At 40.8% G+C, this 19001-nt stretch overlaps 1 protein-coding gene across 1 annotated transcript in view; it reads left to right on the forward strand.

Annotated features, from left to right (window-relative positions):
• Positions 1-18698, forward strand: part of LOC124795825 (serine/threonine-protein kinase mos) — a gene marked incomplete at its 5' end in the record, with an annotated part of 97342 nt that extends 78644 nt beyond the window's left edge. Inside the window, 2 exons of the mRNA XM_047259908.1 lie at positions 18251-18403; positions 18483-18698. Of these exons, the coding sequence (XP_047115864.1) occupies positions 18251-18403; positions 18483-18698 (369 nt within the window). The remainder of the gene's footprint in view (positions 1-18250; positions 18404-18482) is intronic.
• Positions 18699-19001: the final 303 nt, after the last annotated feature.

Here is a 19001-nt window from a genome sequence, read left to right on the forward strand (position 1 = left end):
TCTGAATAGAACATCAGATTTGTCGCGCTGTTGCTAACAAGTTCCTATTTAGTTTCTCATGCGCCATTTAATTCCTGTAACACTAAAGTAATGAGTCTTTGTAATAATGATTGCCATTGGTTACATGTTGTTCAGATCCATAATTAATTTGTACAGTTCACCTCCACTGGTAGGTTCAGCTTAAAGCTCTGATGTTCATGAACATCAATATTGAAGTGAGATTTTACACTGCCGTGTGAAAATCACGTCCTGTCAGAGACAGCAACTTGTAGATTCAACAACAAATGTGGCTGCACATGCTGAATGATCACCGGATAACGTGCACCACTGAAATGGGGTAGTATCAGATATTGTCTTATTAGTTGATACTGGACAGCTCCAGTCCACAAGTTTATAATAATTGACGGTGATCTGAGATGATATGGTGTATGTATACTTGTCTCTCTGGGTGTGACTACTGTGTCCATCATGGTTGAGAGAGGTCTTTCCCATGAAAAATACAAAGTGTGGGAAATACAGGGCACTTCAATGACAGAACTGAACATTGCACTTAGAAGTATTTGGTCCCATTGCTTGTACACTTTATTTGTAAGAGCTGTACCTCTGGCTCCACTATTACTAGTCAGTGTGTGGTCTGAATTTTGCATTTCAAAGAAAATTTGTCAGCATGCTTACTGACAAATTTTCTTTTATGCGATCTAAGATCACCTCAGATTTCTTCGTACCAGCAATTCATTGCTGAAAACCTTGACCATTGTGGCTTCAGCAAGTCAGTTTCTTGTAGGCTTTGATCTGTGGAACAATCTTTATTCCAGTCAGGGTGATGCCTGTTCCAACTCTCTGCTCCGTAGATACATTTGGCTTGCAGTATATTAAACCCTACTGCACAATACATGGTGTAATGACTATAGCTCCATCTTAGATGACCAGTCGTGAGCTATAAGTAGATGTATTCTCCATCAAACTCAAGTCTCGGACAACTGTCTAGTATTTTCAAGGTAGTGCCAGAAATGTCACTGTGACAAGCAAATGTTTGTTATGAAACGAACAGTATAAACGTACATCTCACAAACATTCTCATTTAAGATGCTGTGCTTTCTGAAATATTTGTTTACAATCATTACTTACTTACTTACATCAAAGTATTCAGTTCAGAATCCTCCATTGCTTGTGTAATTTCAACTCCAAAGATTTTGATCAAACCACATATAAAAGCCATAAGAAAAAGGTACTCCAAGTTTCAAGACATTTTCCTCGTGGATAGAAGAAGAAAATACATTATATGGACTTGAATCTGGAAATACACTCCTGGAAATGGAAAACAGAACACATTGACACCGGTGTGTCAGACCCACCATACTTGCTCCGGACACTGCGAGAGGGCTGTACAAGCAATGATCACACGCACGGCACAGCGGACACACCAGGAACCGCGGTGTTGGCCGTCGAATGGCGCTAGCTGCGCAGCATTTGTGCACCGCCGCCGTCAGTGTCAGCCAGTTTGCCGTGACATACGGAGCTCCATCGCAGTCTTTTACACTGGTAGCATGCCGCGACAGCGTGGGCGCGAACCGTATGTGCAGTTGACGGACTTTGAGCGAGGGCATATAGTGGGCATGTGGGAGGCCGGGTGGACGTACCGCCGAATTGCTCAACACGTGGGGCGTCAGGTCTCCACAGTACATCGATGTTGTCGCCAGTGGTCAGCGGAAGGTACACGTGCCCGTCGACCTGGGACCGGACCGCAGCGACGCACGGATGCACGCCAAGACCGTAGGATCCTACGCAGTGCCGTAGGGGACCGCACCGCCACTTCCCAGCAAATTAGGGACACTGTTGCTCCTGGGGTATCGGCGAGGACCATTCGCAACCGTTTCCATGAAGCTGGGCTACGGTCCCGCACACCGTTAGGCCGTCTTCCGCTCACGCCCCAACATCGTGCAGCCCGCCTCCAGTGGTGTCGCGACAGGCGTGAATGGAGGGACGAATGGAGACGTGTCGTCTTCAGCGATGAGAGTCGCTTCTGCCTTGGTGCCAATGATGGTCGTATGCGTGTTTGGCGCCGTGCAGGTGAGCGCCACAATCAGGACTGCATACGACCGAGGCACACAGGGCCAACACCCGGCATCATGGTGTGGGGAGCGATCTCCTACACTGGCCGTACACCACTGGTGATCGTCGAGGGGACACTGAATAGTGCACGGTACATCCAAACCGTCATCGAACCCATCGTTCAACCATTCCTAGACCGGCAAGGGAACTTGCTGTTCCAACAGGACAATGCACGTCCGCGTGTATCCCGTGCCACCCAACGTGCTCTAGAAGGTGTAAGTCAACTACCCTGGCCAGCAAGATCTCCGGATCTGTCCCCCATTGAGCATGTTTGGGACTGGATGAAGCGTCGTCTCACGCGTTCTGCACGTCCAGCACGAACGCTGGTCCAACTGAGGCGCCAGGTGGAAATGGCATGGCAAGCCGTTCCACAGGACTACATCCAGCATCTCTACGATCGTCTCCATGGGAGAATAGCAGCCTGCATTGCTGCGAAAGGTGGATATACACTGTACTAGTGCCGACATTGTGCATGCTCTGTTGCCTGTGTCTATGTGCCTGTGGGTCTGTCAGTGTGATCATGTGATGTATCTGACCCCAGGAATTTGTCAATAAAGTTTCCCCTTCCTGGGACAGTGAATTCACGGTGTTCTTATTTCAATTTCCAGGAGTGTAGTTCATTACAATGATACAGCTCAGTTTCTACAATCATTTATGACAGGTTCAACACACAAACACAGAATGTACAAACATACCACACAAAACACTCTTAAAATGTTCAAACACTCTCCCATTAATATTGATAAAAAAACATCTACTCTTTTGCATTGTATCCCAAGTGTATGGATGTATCTTCAACATTTTATGTAAGCAGAAATGTCTTGTTGCATGTTCTGTTAATCTCCCATTCCTAATGTACCATGAAGAAATGGAGACTTGGTTCTAACACATTTGTGTCCGTATAACATATTTTCTTCTTCCATATGGAAGGAATGTGTCCTTCACTTTGAGGTGCACTGTACAATCTGTGTGGAAAGAAAGAAAGATGGGCTCAGATAGGACAATGGTGGGGGAAGAAAATGAATGTGGTATTTTTGATGGAAATAGTATTAGGCTTTCAGCTGGTATTTCAGCTTACTGATCTGGCTTGTTATTGTTTGTGTCCAGAATTGCAAGGTTTCCAGGAAAGATATAAAGACTGATCCAGATTCATTCTAATATGGAATGTTTTAAATGTAAATGTCTTTGTTTCTTTCTTACCATAATAATATCTTCTTGGTTGATTGTGAAATACTATATTTATCACCAGCTTTTCTCCATGCAAAAGCCTTCGTCCTCTTAGATTTCTAACTCCTGATCTATATCTACCTGTTAGTTCATTTCCTTGTGTATTTCCCACCACACCATTCCAGTCACACATGATAATAAGATTCTGTCTTCCACATATTGCAGAACTTCATCAATTTCACACACTACTTCTGTTCCATCGTTATGTCCAGACACTGGCATCTATACTTGAATGACAGCGAAGTCTACTGGGCTGCCTTCAGTTAAACATTAAAACAATGGAAAATATCAGTCCTGCAATAGCAGGAAGGGGTCATTTGACCCCTAATGAGATACGCATTAAAAATCCACAATATGATCAAAGTTAGATCTACATATTTTCCATTCATCTACCCAGAAAAGTGACCTATTTCTAAAATTGATAACATTTCTCTATTTATTTCACTTGTTTGTTTGGAAACATCTGATTGCAAATAATATATTGCCCAAGTCACAGTTTGGATTTCTTAAGGGTTCTGATACAGAGCAAGCTATTTACACTTACAGTGAAAATGTACTTAATTCATTAGATAATATACTAGAGGCTACTGCCATTTTCTGTGACCTGTGAAAAGCCTTTGACTGTGTGTACCACAGTATTCTTTGAAATAAATTAGAATATTATGGTGTCACCAGCAATGCTGTGAAACAGTTTGAGTCTTATCTAACAGGAATCAAAGCGTGTAATTGCAAAACACCTGTGCAGCAGGCAGTCAGTCTTCATCTGATTGGGGTTTAATTACATGTAGTGTTCCTCAAGGTTCCATCTTGCGCCCATTGCTTTTTCTTGTGTACATTAATGATCTCTCATATGTTACATTGCCAGATGCTAAGTTTGCTTTGTTTGCAGATGATGCAACTCCTCCTACTCTGTAGATGAATATCTTCAGAGACTGTTAAACCAGCTTAAGTAAAAATGTCAGTTTGATTTCATTTTGACAGCACTTGGTCACAACAGTCAAGATTAGGTATTTTATGTATGATAAATTTATTAATAGTACATAACAATGTAATATTCTGACAGTGTGTTAATTGTTTAAATATTAGCTGTTCCAGTTTAACGCATTGTATTCACCTATTTCGACAATCTCCTGACAAATGATCAGGGTAGTTAGTATTATATTCAAATGTTTTATGTTATACTTTCTGACATATTCCACACCAATGAGAATCATCTCATTTTTTATGTCTATGGAACAAAAGCTAATCTAATCTTATTAAAATAAAACCTTTGAACAGTGATATTTGAACACATTTTAAGAAGACAAGTTCCTTTGCCTGTTTTGTTCAGGTTCTGCTGCTGATTCTTGGTTCTATTATATTTCATGTTCCTGTCTTGTTCTTTGTTGTTTCCTGCTCAGGAGCTCATTTACCAGTTGAAGAATGAACGCTTTCACTTCAGGTTATTTTTGGTGATTCAATTGTAGATCATCCATGCATTTATTGCTGCCATGTCTAGGATACTGTAAAATACATGCACTGACCAGCTCTTGCAAGCAACAACAGTTGAATATTGTGAACTATAATGTCCACACCATAATTTGTACTGTTGTAGACGGTAAGTCTGGGGGTTCTTCTTTCCTTCTTAGCTCACTGCTACTTCAGGACGTACTGTGCTGAGAATGATGATACACTTAATTTTCCTTGCCTTCATACGCTGTCGGGGCGCACTCTGGCTTACCAATCTTCAACATGACACTGGTATTAAATCAGAATTGTTTTTCTTCATGCGGTTGGTAAGATTTCCACAGAACTTTTCACTGTTCTGACTGACAGTATTTTCTTCTGTTGAAGTTTATTTGCACAGTGATTGGATGTGAGTGAGTTTCTAACGCCATGTTCCTTCCTGGGTCTAGAAATGCTTCCACAAGGAATAAAATTATATACTCTCCCTGTGACTAGTCGGACTTCCTTCTTGCTCAGGTACAGCAAGGCACTGCAAATGCACTTGGATGCCAAGCCTGTAGCTGGGCAATTTCATCTCAAATTACACAGGACATGTCAATTCATGATCATGAATTTCTCTGGAAAAAATATAGAACTCTATATCATGTGTTAAAAAGTAAGATATTTTCTTTTTCTCTTGGATTTTGTAAATGGGACAGTCCTTTGAAAAATGTATATTCTGTAAATAACTCTTAGAACAGTAGAGAACTAAAAAAATGTAGAAGATAAGAACATTTAGATTTTTTCTGTTTAAATTTCTTTTTTAAAGATGTGAAACAAATACTAACAAAGAGATAGAGGGGCTGGCCAGTACTTACCTCAGCACAGTACAGCCGATAGATGCACAAAAAACAGAACTGAAAATTTACGTTCCTAGCTTTCGGAACAAATGTTCCTTCATCAGGGAGGAGAGAGGGGAAAGAAAGGGAAGAAGGGAAAGTGGATTCAGTTACTCACAACCCAGGTTATGAAGCAACAGGGAAAGGAAAACAGGGAGGGTAGCAAGGATTGAGGCATGGTTGTCAGAGGGAAGCCAAAGATATTCTACTGTAAGTACTGTGCCAGCTTCAAACCAAAGAGGATGCATACAGAAGTAAAGAGGTATATAGTATAAAGATAAACACAACTATGTAGGCTGAAAAGATGCGTGAATGGCTAAAGAGGAAAGGGAAAGAGGAGAAGACTGAAGAGTAAATGGGAGTGAGGTTGTTTAACGTAGGTTCAGTCCAGGGGGATGGCGGGATGAAAGGATGTGTTGGAGTCAGTTCCCATCTCCGCAGTTCAGAGGGACTGGTGTTGGGTGGGAGAAGCCAAATTGCACATACGGTGTAGCAGGTTCCTAGGTCCCTAGAATTATGCTGGAGGGCATGCTCCGCTACTGGGTATTGGACGTCTCTTAGGCGGACAGTTCGTCTGTGTCCGTTCATGCGCTAAGCCTGTTCAGTTGTTGTCATACCGATGTAAAAGGCTGTGCAGTGCAGGCATGTCAGCTGATAAATGACATGTGTAGTTTCACACGTGGCCCTGTCTTGAATTGTGTGTGTTTTACCAGTAGCGGGGCTGGAGTAGATGGTTGTGGGGGGGGGAGGGGGGGGGATGCATGTGGCAGGTTTTGCAGTGGGGTCGGTTACAGGGGTACGAACCGCTGGGTAGAGAAGGTAGTCTGGGAATATTGTAGGGTTTAACAAGGATGTTACGGAGGTTAGGGGGGCGATGAAAGGCAACTCTGTGTGGTGTGGGGAGAATTTTGTCAAGGGGTTGACTTGAGAAAGTCATATCCCTGGAGGAGTAATTTGTTGATGTATTCGAGGCCAGGATAATATTGGGTGACAAGGGGGATGCTTCTGTGTGGTCTGGGGGTAGGAACATTGTTGTTGGACAGAGAGGAATGTATTGCTCGGGAGATCTGTTTGTGGACAAGGTTTGCGGGAGAGGAAAGCACTGGTCATGTTATTGGTGTAATTGTTGAGGGATTCGTCACTAGAGCAGATACGTTTGCCACGAATACCTAGGCTGTAGGGAAGGGAGCGTTTAATGTGGAATGGGTGGCAGCTATCAAAGTGAAGGTACTGTTGTTTGTTTGTGGGTTTGATATGGACAGAGGTGTCCCTCTGACAGCCATGCCTCCATCCTTGCTACCCTCTCTGTTTTCCTTCCCTGTTGCTTCATAACCTGGGTTGTGAGTAACTGAATCCACTTTCCCTTCTTCCCTTTCTTTCCCCTCTCTCCTCCCTGATGAAGGAACCTTTGTTCCCAGAGCTGGGAATGTAAATTTTCGGTTCTGTTTTTTGTGTATCTATCGGCTGTACTGAGCTGAGGTAAGTACTGGCCAGCCCCTCTATCTCTTTGTTAGTATTTGTTTCACATCTTTATATGAGATTTTCCACTAATCATTTAAATTTCTTTTTTATAATTTGGGAAGTCACAGAATTCCAACTTCCTTGCTATATTACCAGATACAACTGATATAAATATAAACAATATCTTCTCTGCTCCAGCTATCTGTATTACATAAATAGTTATTACTAAAAATTTAAAAATCACTTTCTCATGAGTTTTTATGAATTACGAGGTGGAATCCAAAATTTTCGGGACTGGTGTTACCATCTGGAAAGTAGTAGTAGTAGTAGTAGTAGTAGTAGTAGTAGATCTTTGCACCACTAGGTGGTGAGAGCTGCATATCTGATAAATCTGTGTGTGGAGTGGCGTTCAATTGGGAGGACGTGTAGCATGTCCACAGTGATTTCCATAATATTCTGTGTTTGGAGTGTGGCGATTTTACAATGGATCTGCGAACAGGACGGACCTTTGTCAGACCGCATCTGATGATCCAACCTTCTTGTCATGGGTTATCATCAGTGACGAGAACTGGATTTATGGCTATGACCCAGAGACAATGCAACAATCGTCCCAGTGGAAGAGACTGGGCTTTCCAAGACCCAAAAAAGTGAGACAGGTGAAGAGCATGATCATTGTTTTCTTCGATACCAAGGGAATTGTGCACAATGAATAGATCCCAACCAACCAAACAGTGAATTCCATGTAGTACTGTGATGTTTTGCGACAGCTCCATGAAAATGTGTGGCAACGCTGGCCCGAACTTTGGCGTCAAGGTAACTGGCTGCTGCGTCACAACAATGCGCCCTGTCACACATCCTTGCTCACCAGGCCCTTTTTGGCAAAAAACAACATGGCAGTTATACCCCACCCACCGTACTCACCAGATTTGGCACCTTGCAACTTCACGCTATTCCCAAAACTGAAACCTAAGTTGAAAGGCCACATATACTGAGAAGCTACAATTGCTAATACTGATAGAAAGTAGCTGCCCCAAGCTGCAGGTACAGAAATGCATACTGATTTCCTCAAATTATTTAATTTTGAAAGCTTGTAAAATACAAAATGAAAAAGGTATTTGGACATCCCAGATTCTTACTGTGGATATCCATTTCAAGAGCTGCTTAATGTTGCTCTGAAACATTACCTCAGTGATTACAAATATTGCAGCAGGCAAAGTCCTAACCAGGCTGATGTTATATGTATGATGGTGAAAAAGTTAAAAAGGTGAAAACATATATGACAAGATCAGTAAGAGAATATCCTCTCCTAATAAAAATAAGAACCTAAATTTTAACTGGCCTCACAAAATCCTACTTCTTATGACCAAAATGGGTAAAATACCAACCAGTGAAGAAAGTATGCAAATGTATTCACTGCACTAATTTGAAACTGAATTGTTTCATCATAAGTAGTGTCGCACAGAAGAAGCACACAGAGATGAATCTGAAGATTTTGTATGTGTCAAGAGCTGCAAGATAAACGGTGGTTGCAGGTGTGTGGAGTGTGTCCTAGTGCTGAAGGGATGACTGTTGAAGCATTACACCTTCAGGATTCTGACAATGACATAACCTATGCATTGTGGGAGGGAGGAGAGTTGGTGAAGAAGACAGAGGAGCTAGAGAAATTTGTTACAGAGGTTAGGCATTGGGTCATGAAAGGAGTAGCTCATCGTATCTGCAATATTCTGAGATAGGCCATGGCAGAAGTAAAGTCTGCCACATCCCAGAATACTGGAACATTAGCTCTTCAATTCAACTTCACGAGAACTGGTGTGTTGCTTTGCAGAGTGAAGTGCAAAGTTACCACTGGCTCACAGCACAAGTGTACTGTCTTGCAATTGTCAGTGATGATAGTGCACTGCATGTGAGCATGGTAACTGATGACATAGCATCTAGAGGTTATAGATTTCCTAAAAATAAGTATGTGACTGATGGTGCAGCATCTCATTTTAAAAACTGCTTTAAGATTTATGAACTTGGAAAACTCTGTACAGGAATTAAGAAAAGTGGATATTTTCAGCAACAGGTCACGGAAAAAATGCATGTGACAGGGTAGGAGGTCACTGTAAACATCTTGCGACAAGATTTACTCTGCAGAATGAAACTGTTGATGCTGTAGGGGATGCTATTGGATTTGTACAGACCATATCAAAATTACTACGAAACTCTTTCTTCTGAATGAAAGTACTTGAGGGAATACAGATTTAAAAAAAAAGTGGCCTGCTGTGAAGCCAGTGGTGGGAACTGAGTCAAGTCACAGCTGGGTTGCATCGCAGAGTGGTATATACGAGGGCCGTTCAGAAAGTAACCTCCGGTTGATTTAAAAAAATACACCAAGTTAAATAAAAATATTTTAATATATACATCTTACAACTACATCTTTGCACTATTTTTCTACATAGTCTCCATAGCGATTGAGGCACTTATCGTATCTCTTCACTAGCTTTGAAATTCCTTCTGCATAAAAATCACCCGCTTGTGCCTGGAGCCAGCCTGTGACCGCATCTTTGAGCTCTTCGTCATCATCAAACCGCTGTGACCCGAGCCATTTCTTCAAATGCATGAAGAGGTGATAATCACTTGGCGCCAGGTCTGGGCTGTAAGGTGGATGGTTGATAACGTCCCACTTGAAGGACTCAAGAAGGGCCGTTGTTCTGCGAGCGTTATCGTGCAAAAAACCGATACCGGAAGTCAGCATACCACGGCGTTTGTTCTGTATAGCCAGTCGTAACTTTTTTATTGTTTCACAGTACACGTCTTGATTAATGGTCGTACCACGTTCCATGAATTCAACCAACAACACCCCTTTGGCATCCCAAAACACCGTTGCCATCAGTTTTCTGGCAGAAAAATCTTGCGAGGCTTTTCTTGGTTTGGTAGGCGAATTTGAATGTGCCCACATCTTTGATTGTTCTTTTGTCTCAGGGTTCACGTACTTAATCCAGGTTTCGTCACCGGTCACGATTCTGTTTAACAATGGTTCTCCTTCGTCCTCATAACGTGACAGAAAGTCTAATGCAGAGGCCATTCTTTGAGTTTTGTGGTGGTCGGTAAGAATTTTGGGCACCCATCGTGCACAGAACTTACGGTAACCCAATCTTGCTGTCACTATCTCGTACAAGAGAGTCTTAGAAATCTGTGGAAAACCAGTAGACAACTCCGACATTGAGAAACGTCGATTTTCACGAACTTTTGCATCAACTGTCTGAACGAGTTCGTCAGTCACCAATGATGGTCTACCACTCCTCTCTTCATCATGAACGTTTTCTCGACCACTTTTAAATAAACGTACCCATTCACGGACAACTCCTTCACTCATAACTCTTGGTCCGTACACGGCACAAAGCTCACGATGAATAGCTGCTGCAGAATATCCTTCGGCTGTAAAAAACCCTATGACAGCACGCACTTCACATTTGGTGGAGTTTTCTATTGCAGCACACATTTCAAACTGCCACAAAAACTAAACTAGCGCAGGTACGACATTCACTCGACCACGGCTTGATGCCGACTGACCTGTTGAGTGCGTGAACGCACAGATGGCGTCGCTACTCCCCCCACAACCCGCACTGTGACCAATCGGAGGTTACTTTCTGAACCGCCCTCGTACATTGTAAGAACAGTTTCCCAAGAAACGCTGCCTGTTTCCGTTCATGAAATGCAGAGACCTCAGTATACTTTAGAAAACTTTGTTGTGAGTCACTTCATTCCTTGTGCCCTTGAAACATTAACATTCACTTAGGTGAGGCAGGTGGTGAGGCCCAACTACACTTGATCCGTCAGTAACCCAACCAAGAGACAGTCACGGACCGACAGACCAAACAACTTGCTAGCAACCAATTGGTACATAAAAACTCGAAGACCAAACTGTTACGGAAATGATTATCCACAATGAAATATGTATTAAGCTGTCAAAACTACACACCATGCTGGACAGCAACAATAGGTGAGGAAAGGATGCTGCCTGAAATTACGTTAGTGGCCAGGACAGGTAACCAGAAAACTAACGGCCACAAGGCAGAAAATTCCGCTGGTGCACTTGAATTGTAGTGAACCAATAAAGTTAATTCCACTGCATGGCGGCTCGATTTCACCACTACAAACACTTAGTGTTGCTCACAGGAAATGCTCCCCAACAGCGAACCACCGAAATGAATGACACAACATGAACGGACATGGCTTGGGTACTTAACACACCACTCTAATTTGACGTCCTGGGTCGGTGAGCCACGAAGCTCGTGGCGATCGTACAGCTCCACACACACTCCGACACTGCACAGGGACTGCCAGCACGGAGATATCCTCCCTGGTCTGCCCGCAGACCCCCTAGCCGGAAACTATATGCACAAAACCAAAGATGGTACACCGTGCAAATATCGATACACATCGCTGCTGCCACACGTAGGAGGAGGAAAAACCATTGTATAACCGCAACAACAGCGGGAAACCAAACACAGATAGAAAGCAAAATTCAAGGAAATGCATAGTTCGGAGGGAGCACAGCTCACCTGCTTTGCTTGGAAGTAACTGCCCATCAACTGTAAAATTTTCACCAGGGTAGTAACAATGGAGGCAATTTTATATGAATTTGTTTCATGTTTCAGAAATACCAGCATACTTGTCAGCAGGAATACATTCTGTCTGGTATGATTTCTCATAAAAATGGAGGAATCTACAATGCTCGTTGTATCTTCATGTTGTCATTTTATTCCTGATGAAACAATATGGTCCAAACCGTGTTACTTTCATTCTGAGAATTAACTGTGTGTTCTGTTTCATATACAGCTTTGATAACCCAAAAGAAGTCAGAAGGTACTGAAGACTGAGTCATTCAATTTGTGACAGGCATATGCAGTAGAGTCTCTTGTTCACGATGTTAAAGTTTCCTTCCAGGCAATAACATGTTATTGACCTTCCATTCTGTTCTGTCTCCAACTGCTATTTTTGCTGTTGTGCTAGCTGGCTCCTGATACTGTTGTGGAAAGAACTGAGATTGGGGAGTCACTGACCATAACACCTCCTATCATTATCAGTTATCTGCAGCAGAAAATTACAATCTGATAAACCATTTTCTTCTATAGTGTGACCAAATTTATCAAATATAACTGACAACATTTGCTATAGGCACATAAAACGACTCACTGATGAGGCAAGTAGTACAAGCTAACAACTGAAAAGCTATGTTACCATGTCCAGAGTGGAAACCTTTCAGACGATGCATATATCATTAAAGACAGAGATTATTAACAAAAACAAAATGAAATTCAAATACCTTTGCATTTGTGAAAACACCATTATTAGTGTTCTGCCAAAAGGCAGGTTTTCACATGGTAGTTCTCCAGGCTGTCCAGTCTTCTGCCATCCTCTTCCTTTTGTTGTCTATCATCTTGTATCTCCTTCTTTCTCTCTGTCTTCTCCCACAAACCAGTCCTTCCAAAGCATCTGCTAGCAAGTGCTCCATTCTCAATGAATGTCCCAACCAATTCTTTTTCCTTTCTCTTATAACCTTCAGCAGACATCTTCTCTCACCAACCCTTTCCAATACTCTTTCATTACTCTCTTTCCATCCAGCTTGTTCTCTCCATTCTCCTCATATGCTTGTAACCTTTTTTCATCCTCTCATCTCAGCATTCATGTTTCTGCCCCATATAGTGCCACACTCCAGATAAAACATTCGCCAAGCCTTTTCCTTAGACCTTCATCTAATTTGCCACATAAGTCTCCTCTTTCTGTTGAATGCCTCCTTTGCTATGGCAAATCGAGTTTTCACCTCCTGCTGACATCTCAAGTCTTCAGTTACTGTGCTTCCAAGATATTTAAATACACTTACTTGGCTAATAGTAGATTATCCGATTTTAATATTGAACAGTCTGCATCTTGTACTGATGACCACACCCTTTGTTTTTGCTGTGTTGATTTGCATCCCATATTCCACACAAGCTTAATTCAGATGCTCCAGCATGTTATTCACTGTTTGCTCACTTACTGCTCTAATACCATGTCATCAGCAAATATTATACATTTTATTCTCTTTCCACCAATACGTATTCCTCTTTTCCCATCTAAGCCTTTCACAATAATCTCTTTGAGGTATGTGTTAAACAACAGCAAGGAAAGGCAACAACGTTGTCTAACATGTCATCCAATGCTGCTTCCTTCCAACATTTCATTTCCAATCCTTATCCTTACTTACTGGTCTAAATATTGATTTTGTATCAGTCATCTCGCTTTCCAATATACTCCTTTCCTCTTCAAAATATCCATCAGCTTGTTCCACTGAACTGTCATAAGCCTTTTCTAAATCTATAAAACAGCAAAGATTTCTCTACCTTTTTCCATATATCTTTCCCCTATAGTTCTTAACAGGCCAATAGCATCTCTTGTTCCTTTTCCGCTTCTAAATCCAAACTGCTCCTCTGCAATCTCTCTATCCAGCTTGCCATATAACCTTCTATTCAACACTCTCAGCAACACTTTAGCTGCATGACAAATTAGATTGATGGTCCTATCCCCAGACTCTTCAACAGTTCTACTGGCAAATCATCAATTCCACATCTCCTTCAGTGCCTTTTCTGCTTCTGCTTCCAAGATGGTGAATCCCTTTCCACCTTCTGGCGCATATTGCTCCTCTTCAAACTTAATTTTGCTTTTTATTTCATACCCCTTACACACGACATTCATTATATTCTTGCCATCAGTTCAAAACCTCCTGTGGTTCTTCTGCTGGAGTACCATCTGCTCTTTCTATTTCCATGTTATTCCTCTTTCTTTTATGTCCAAAAACTATCTCACTAACCAGTCTGTACATCATTTCATACTTTCCTTCTTTCTCCATTTTCTTTATTTCGTCGCATTTCTGTTTCATCAATTTTATCCTTGCTTCTTCAGTTTCTCTTCTTAATTCATTATTCAGTTTCCTGTACCTCTTTTTGCCTTCTTCAGTTACTACATTTTTCAACTTTCTCTGCTCTTCCATCTTTTTCAACATGTTTTCTGTTATTCATTCTTTCCTGGTACTTTGGGGTACTCTAATTCCTAATACTTCTTTGGCAGAGTCCACAAGTCCTTCCCTCATATTTAACCATTTGTCATTAACACTTTCATCAATACTACCTCTTTCTCAGTTTTCCATAAATCTGTTTTCCAAATCTAATGCCTTTCCTAGCTCCTTGAGTCTATGTTTATTCTTCCTTTTGCTTTACCTCTCCAGACTTTTATCAGCTTCACTTGTGTTTCACCCACTACTAGGTTGTGGTCTGAATTTATATCAGCTCCTATATAAGCTTTGTTATTTTTCAAACTGTTCCTAAACCTTTTTTTTATCAGGATATAGTCCAACTGATACCTTTCCCTATTCAAATTTGATATCCACGTGTAACGTCTCCTTTTGTGGTGTTACCCACTGCTAATGAATTTTCTTTACAGAAACTAATTAGTTGTTCACCTCCCTCCTTTCTTATTCCTACACAAAATTTCCTTCTGTATTTTCATCTCTTCCTTCACCCACCACTGCATTCTAGTCCCCCCATGATGATAATGCAGGCATTTCTATTTTCTTTCCCGATGAGTTCTTGTATTTTCTCATAATATTCTTCCACTTCCTCATCTCTATGCTGGCTGGTTGGCATATATACTTTATTAACACCAGATCTTTCAAATTACCCTTCAGTCGTACCATCATAAGTCTTCCATCAATATAATGTACCTTCATTACCTTATTTTCCAGCTTTTACCCTATCAATATTCCTACTCTGTTTTCACCACTTGTGATTTCCCCTGAGTAAAAGAGCTTATAATCACCACTTTCTATCTCCCCATCTCATTTCACACAAGCCAAGTGCACCTAACCTGTTCCTTTTCGTCTCCTGTTTTGCATTCTCTAGCTTTCCTGCTTGCTGTAGTGTCCTCGCATTCCTTCAATGTCCCTTTCTTCCTTTCAGATATGTCTACTCTGTGTGTTCCCCTCCCAGAGATCCGAATGAGGGGAAGTTGTAACTCCGGAATCTTTCACATTAGTGGTAGTCTCCCCTTACTTTCCACAGAGGCAGTAGGTTGCCCAGCCTAAAATCAGCCACTCACAATGAGTCACACTCTCTGTAGCCACACCTCTGGGGTACAGTCGCTACTTGTACTCTTTTTGTGCCGAAAAGGGTGCCTCTTCCACCAGCTTCACCATTCCAAAAGACTCTTTCTCCACTGTTGCTACCGTTGAGGTTTAATACATGTAACAGGAAGGAAAGGGGAGTGATAGGCTGACCTAAGCTACTACCAGCATAGCCCTCCAGATCACACAAACATCCTCGCCCACACGGACAGTGCTACATTAAGGCAGTGTCCCCTGAGGAGGTAAGAAAACAGCAATACACTGTAAAGCAGTCACACTGTGGGTCAGTTGACTCCTCCCATTGTTATTTGTATATTTCATGAAATTTCTACAAAATCATGAAAATTTTGCAAACTGCTGTACACTATGGTCAAGAGCAGAAGAAATGAGGAAATGTCACTTGGGAATTCACCTTTATTTTCCCATTTAATGTCATCAATTTCTGACAAGTCTATTTCTAGCCTTATCATCTCCCATTTTATGTTCTCTACTTTACCACAAACTCCCTGTTGGCGTCTTATTGCCATTTTTATATGGTTTCTTTGCTTTTTGTTTGTGTCTTGGTTATGACTAATAAACACCTCTCTACCTACAGTCACTACTGAAAGTACTGCTGCTCACTTTTAGGCTAGTTTATACAAGATCCACCCCAAGATTCCTTTTCCCCAGTACCATCTACATCTAGGAAGCATTCCCATGGGAAGGCACCTGATGAAGCAATGAAAGAGAGAACTAGTGAGCTTGTATATCCAACTAGCACTAAAAATCTAGCAAAACCGAACTGTTCAGAGTGGAAAGGATCATAGAGCAATAATTTTTTTCAGATAAACACTGAAGCAGTAAAATAAAAACCAAATTATGTGCCATTGTTGTATACACCACAAATGCATATGTGAGCAGAGCAATATTCATATCCTTACCTGTGTACATTGGCATGCTTTATGTGGTGTCTTTAAATGACTACAGGCACAGTGAGACATTTTCTTCAGTAAGTGCTACCATATTCCTTCTTATCTCTATACAAATCTCAATTGTGAAGTTCCATTACTTCACTGTAAACAACTTGCTGAAACTGAACCTATCTTCATTTCTCCAGTACAGATGACAGCAGAAAAATAGAATTCCCTCTTAAGATGTGCTTTGGCACAGATTTTAAAAATCACAAATATGAAATGATCTGAAATAGGAGTTCCTAACCTCAGTAAGATGAAATTTGCTATTGTGGAAAAACTGACTCAAAATTCAAATAATTCAATGTGCAAGAATTACAGTTCCATACATCTGACTACAAAATGTGATACATTCATGAGAATGTTGCTGAAATCATAAAGCAGTATCCTTAGCTAACTGTGATATCTCACTAAGATGTGGAATAAATGTCTTAAAATTCTAGTACATTTGCAAACATTGCTGACCATGCACATAACTATCTTAAACTATCTACGCGCGCGCGCGCGCACACACACACACACACACACACACACACACACACACACACACACACACACACACTGGAAAGTTGTTCTATAGAGTAGAAGTTATCTTCAAGAAGATATGTTCACACTTTGTGCTTGAAGTTAACTGTCCATCAGTTATATTCTTTAAATCACTAGGTAGGTGGTCAAAGATTTTTATGTGGAATACCCCACTGCTTTCTGTGCACCACTGTGGCTAAGTGAAGCATGCTATAGGTCATTTTTGTTTATAATGTTATATTTATGAATTACACTGTTGTGTTTAAATTGGAATTGATTGCTGACAACATACTTCATAATGAAGACACGTACTGTGGCAGTATTGAGAACCATTAATGGGCAAGCATTGCAGTGTGTGATAAGTTAGAAATTTGATTTATTCACGGACCGTGTCCAGATGACCGAAGCAACCAATCATGAGAAGTAGTAAATCTGGGTTTGAGCTCCACACAAATTATCAACTTTCACCCTTGCATTACCACAATGCCCTGTGTGGCTGGAAGTTATGTTTCCACCTATCCCTACCCTTTCTTTCCCATTCTCTATTTCACATTAATTTAAGGAGCTGTCTGCAAGAGCTTCTAGAGTAAACACAGCACATATCCTTAAAACACCCTTCTGTTTAACAACTACTTACTTCCTCAATGACAAATTACTGCAGAACATAGTGCCATTAGTAAATTAAAATAGAAAAATCAGTCTACTTTTTATATTTTCATCCCCAGAATCCTATATCGTTCATGCAAAAGTTAGAGCTTAGCCATTCAAAATCTGTAACATATGACTTCCAGTTCAGTTTTCTATCAATATATACAGGTAATAATGTAGAATATTGTTTCACTCGTTGACTTGTCCTTGGTTGTTACTTCTAATGGTGTGAGGAGGCTTTATGCAGTACAGAGTTGCCCTTATTGTGTTGCATTTAAGCTTTGTGACAGTTCGATTTGCACACCTAGTTATTAATTTTGAAGAAATGTTATTTACATTTTCAAGTTCTGAGTTACTCACTTAGGCTTGATAAATATGAAAGAGAGAGAGAGAGAGAGAGAGAGAGAGAGAGAGAGAGAGAGAGAGAGAGAGAGAGAGAGAATGAATGCAAATACCCTTCAGTTAAAAAGCAGTTCAGTTGTGGTCAGAGCAACATCACACTACTGGCAGGTTCATGTGATTTTTGTTGTTAATTTTCTTCAGTTCTATACAGGAATACAATCGTACCACACAATCCCAAGAGCCGGGCATTTTTCGATGTCCAGTACCATCTATATAGCCTTTAAAGTGATCCACAAAACTTGGAGGATTTTTTTCAAGGAACATGAATGTGTGTTTTGGTTTGATCCCTGCTAATACACAATGCATGACATGTCATTAAAAACAAATGATAAGAATCAAATTTGCTTTCTTATCATTTCGAAAAGGGCAGTCACAGATTTTGTTGTTTTGTTATGAATTTCAATCTGTATTATAGTCGAAAATTACTCATGTGTGCTTTTCAATCAATTAACTTACAGTCCACAGTAATATATACAGCACCAGAAATGTTTAAAGGGGAAGAAGAAACACCAGCAGTTGATGTTTATGCCTTAGGTATAACTATGTGGCAGATAGAGCAACGTGAAATACCATATAGTATGTATCACACTGCTGAAGAATTAATACTACAGGTTTGTGCATCACCTACAGCTAAGAATTGTTACAATTTTGTTACATTAAATGAGTTATTAAGTTGGTGGTATCTTTCAGGTAAGAGCTGGCCTGAGACCAAAGCTGAGCAGTACCAATGACACCTACACTGCCTTATACAGAGAATGTTGGAAGGATGATCCTTTGTGTAGACCTAACATGCTGCTGATTACTCACAAATTATCTGAAATGGCTGATGAACACCTTAAGTCTCAGAGAAAGTACTATGATCAGAAATGCTTAGGGGAAAATTGTTTTTATTCTTCACTTAAATGATGATTATTAGGATAATGTACAGCTTTTCTTATGTAGCCTATGTATGTGTAAGTTTGTTTAAGCTTCACATTTTCTATTATATTGCATAGTTTTATTAAATGACATGCAATGAAAATAGTTCTGTATATTTAACTTTCTTATAATGGGCCACACAGAACTCTGTCACTTAACATTTTGAAAGCAAATTTTATGTCCAATCTATATCACTTGTATGCAGAATACATTAATTCAAAATAAGCAGAATCATCTCTTATTGAAGGGCACCCCTTTCAAACTTAGCCTTCACAATACGAAAAATATAGT

The sequence above is a fragment of the Schistocerca piceifrons genome, chromosome 4 (assembly GCF_021461385.2).
Source record: "Schistocerca piceifrons isolate TAMUIC-IGC-003096 chromosome 4, iqSchPice1.1, whole genome shotgun sequence".
In the NCBI taxonomy this organism is placed as follows: Eukaryota; Metazoa; Arthropoda; class Insecta; order Orthoptera; family Acrididae; genus Schistocerca; species Schistocerca piceifrons.